The sequence below is a fragment of the Benincasa hispida genome, chromosome 11 (assembly GCF_027475165.1).
Source record: "Benincasa hispida cultivar pf3 chromosome 11, pf3_genome.v1.1, whole genome shotgun sequence".
NCBI lineage: Eukaryota > Viridiplantae > Streptophyta > Magnoliopsida > Cucurbitales > Cucurbitaceae > Benincasa > Benincasa hispida.
In genome coordinates, this window is record NC_143488.1 from 62,266,501 (window position 1) to 62,270,794 (window position 4,294).

The 4,294-nt window shown below is 34.1% G+C and overlaps 1 protein-coding gene across 1 annotated transcript; it reads right to left on the reverse strand.

Annotated features, from left to right (window-relative positions):
* Window positions 1-346: 346 nt before the first annotated feature.
* On the reverse strand, window positions 347-2,563 carry LOC120089787 (uncharacterized). The gene is made up of 5 exons (XM_039047182.2): window positions 2,018-2,563; window positions 1,648-1,932; window positions 1,248-1,533; window positions 1,032-1,151; window positions 347-922 (listed from the first exon to the last, which is right to left on the reverse strand). Exons 1-5 carry the CDS (start codon window positions 2,315-2,317, stop codon window positions 810-812), a joined length of 1,104 nt encoding a protein of 367 aa, XP_038903110.1. The 5' UTR covers window positions 2,318-2,563; the 3' UTR covers window positions 347-809.
* Between the last annotated feature and the right edge of the window lie 1,731 nt (window positions 2,564-4,294).

Here is a 4,294-nt window from a genome sequence, read left to right on the forward strand (position 1 = left end):
GGAAAAGTTTGTGACACGTACTTGGCCTACGTAATCAACTTGGAATATCTACCTTTTATCGATTCTTCTTCAAAAGGTAGTCGAGGAAGGCCGAACGGAACGGGTAGGGCAGGCAAGTGGGGAGAGATTCTTCTCTCTTAAGCAAAAACTATTATTTTTGTGAATTAATTAATCAATCATTTTCATCCTAATTTCAGTCAATCGGAGAACGTCGTCACCCACTTGAGCCAAACCCCTCCCTCACATTATTTAAATATACTTATACTAATTATATTAATTCGCTTTTCTTACTAATTAAAAATATAAATGAAGGAATAAACCGAAATAGAGTATTTGCAAATGGGTATTCATCAATCAATATCAATATTATTGAAATGTATTGTTATGCATAACAGCAAATGGGTTGAGGGAGGACTTTGTGAGAGTCCCAAAAATGTTCCCAAGGCCCCAATGCACATGGCTTCTAAAACAATTTATTGACACAAAAGAGATGGAAAATACATTTATTTTTCCATCTACCCTTGTTCATCAGTTTTGAGTGAGTCATCACAGTCCCTCACCCAACAAAGAACAAAAAAACTTGTTATACCTTCTTATAGTTGCTAGCTAGCCCTAGCAATTCTCTTCCTAATTGGAAGACCAAAACTCTTATTCTTTCTAAATCTAACCACAAATCATATATCTTCATCTTTCTTTTTCTTTTCTTAATTTGGTAATGTTACTATTCAAAACTACATTTCATCAAATTCCATAACAATTCTCCTAAAACCTTTCTATATACTTTCTTCCATACGAGACACGGTCTGACTTCAGTAAGTCCATTCTTGTGGAAGCTTGATTTCATGCTCTGTTGGTGACCCCCGACGACTGTTGTATTTTTTATAATTTCCACCACGGTTCATTTCCAACCTCAACAGAACGTCTACAACATCACAATAACAAAATTACAACTAGTCAGATAAATTTCTGGAAACTGGCCCTGGGGAGGATTTTTTTCACAATAATTAACGGTGGAGGTTGTGTGAGTTTACCATTCTTTGAATCGAATCGTCCGCCAGCCACGGGGTGAAGATGGGGCTGATTGCAAATGTCGTCATAGTTGAGATTCAGGGCTTGCATCACTCTTGCAGGAACCAACACCGTAGAACAGGCTGTGGATCAAAAAAGGAAACTCATTATTTGCTTTATTTCATTGCCAAATTGGTGAGCACTGAATTTAGAATTATGGAGGAAGAGAGAGTACGAACCTGGCTTTCTGCGTTGCTCAGATTGAGTGGTGGTATGTCGAGGTAAAAAGACACCAGTTCCAGCGCATTCTCTTTTGCCTCCTTGAGTTCCGAGAAACAGAGTCCTCATTCCAGAGCCCTGCGGCGGTGGAAGCCATGCAGGTGACGAAAATCCCCTATAGCCCCTCACTCCATTCTGAACCATTTGATGGATCTGTAGCTGTTGATACACTGCAGGAGAATTTATCTGCTCGCCGACAGTCAAGTTTTGTCGCTGAATAATTTCCTTGTGTTGCAGGTGCTGAAACTGCCAAAGAATATGAATCCAATAAGGAATCGAGATAGACTGCTAATTCAACACAAGTACAGATCCCCAGTTAACCAAATAATTTAGAGGCCAAAAAGGAGTTGAGAGATTTACTTGCAGAGCCTGAAACTGCTGGTAAAACCCGGTACCGGTGCCCGAGTTTTTCACCGGAACAGAGACTTGAGGTGTTCCCCTGTTCTGATGCAGAACCCCATGGCTCTCATTGATTCGCATCCTCGCAACTTCCTCTGCAGCCGCATGCAACAGATCCCATGTAGCCGGAGGAGATTGAGCCTTACAATTGCCTTTTGGACTTCCACGACTAGAAACTTGACTGCAACCACTTCCACTCCCCATATCGCAGAGAGTCGACTGTGGAGATCTAGGCAAAACCATTGTCTGACAGAAACAAAGGAAAAACCCCCAAGATTAGACCAAATAACCCTAAAAGAGACAGATGAATGAGGTTCGAATTGAGACCTACATCGTCAATTGTTGAGCGAGTCATACGAAGAGTCAAGCCAGCGACAGAATCCTCCTCATCACTCTCAGTCTCGCTTGAACCCCTCAACGATTCACCAGAAGAACCGAAATCCGAAAATCCACCAAAAGTCCCGAACTCGAACGGAAAAGAAGCCCATCCAAGTTGGAAAGGACTTGAACCCAGGCGGTTTTGGTGATTGTTCTTGTTGGTAGCACAAGCCTTTTGGTCTAACATGTTATCATCGTCAACAAGAAACTGAGGAGGAAGCCAAAACTCGCCGTCGTCTAAATTCTCAGCCATGACTATGAGGACCGTTCGTCACCGAACAACTCGAACACACGATGGAATGAGAAAGAGCGAAAAGTCGAAATTCTGAAGTAGAGAATGGGGAATAGAGGAAGGTGAAGAGCAGAGATACAGAGGAGATGGATTCTTTATAGAATAAAAGGAAACGAAATTTTATAGAAACGAAAAGGAAATAATAGAAATAAAATAAAATAAAAAAAATAGTAATGAGAGGGAGTCATGAGTGTAATGTAACTACGTGCAGCTTTATTTGTAAAGCGTCCCTTCACAAAGCTAGCGCCAGTTGTCGGGTCGGGTTTTCCGGGGGCCCATCTGGAAAGTGAATAAATGGGAGCCACGCCACGCCCTTTTTCTCTCTCTCTCACTGCCTTCCAAGTTCCATAAATCACACTATCACCGAGGTTTTTTTTTTTAAAAAAAAAAAACACTATTTATACTTTTAAACTTTAAAGGTTTTATTAATTTAAACTCTAACCATTTATACCACTCCTCCAACTTTTCATATTATATCAATTATATTATTAAACTTTCATAAATAAATTCATTTAATTTCTACTCGTTATTTTTTCAAAATTATTTATACATTTACTATACTAGTCTATTTTGTAAGAAAAAGTTGACACTTATTTAAAAATTAATTCATGAATAATTTTCAAAAGTAATATGATGCATTTAGAAAATGTTATATATTCAAATGATATTTAAAAACTTTCTATTGCAATCTTAAATTGGTTACTTGTAGTCTTACAATCAAATAAGACAATTGACTATTAATTAATTCAAAATAACAATGAAACTAAATATAAACTAAAATATACTAATTATTTTAATTCTTTTCATCATAATCATTATGAATTATCTAAATTGACCGACTTATAAAAAATTAGGAGTTTAATTAACTCATTATCAACTTCATATGATATTAGTTGAACACAATGTAAAGGATGGTGTAAATTGATATAATTACAAAAATTTAAAATTTAAAAATTAATATAATTATTATTTTGTAATTTTAATTGATGACCTTTAAAATTTAAGAGTACAAATTAATATTCGTTTTTTTCTTTTTTTGACATCAAGATTTGAAAGGTTGATATCAACCAAAATGTTGATATCTTAATTTTATAAAATCATCATTAAATTAAAAAAAAACATTTATAAAAATATCAATAACATTGTGATGTCGTTGAATATTTTTTAAAAAAATTATAAAACAGAAAATTTATAAAAAAAAAAAATTGAATTAATAAAACTTTTGCATTTTTTTTAAATAGTTAAAATGTTTATTATCTATATTATATCGGTATTAGTGATATTTTATATTTTTTTTTCATTTCCTCTATTCTTCCATCTATTCATTACATATGAAAGATTCTGAATTCATGAAAATGTGATTGTACCGATTAAAATGTGGATGAAAATTTAATATGATGGATATAATATTAAAGTTATTTAAAATTTTATAATATTTTAAAACTGGGACATTGAATCCACAATAGATTTGACTTTTCGGTGCCAATATGGTACAATAGTCGTTGTTGTAATTTTCTGGAAATTAAAGAAAATATACTCTACCTGCCTGCCTGCAAGATCTAAGGCTTGTCGTAATGTTTAATATAAAAAAAATAGAAAAAGAAAAGAAATCAATATACATATAATAATTGTATGAAAAAAAAAATAGAGATGATTGAAGTGGAGTCCAGCTCTTTCTCCAGTGGCCGTCTGATAGTCATAGAATTTTATTTTTCTAAAAAAAAAAAGGAAGAAAGAATAATAATGAAAATTGAATGTGTAATATGAATCCCAATTCCCAATTTGGTGTCATAGCTTCTTTTCCTTTTCCCACCAGTCAAATTATAGTACAGCTTATGTTTTGTAGCTGACAACCCAACTGCCATTTCATTCTTTTTCTTTTTCTTTTTTAATTTTTTTTAATATAATGTTGTAACTGAAATAAATTTATTTTTCCCA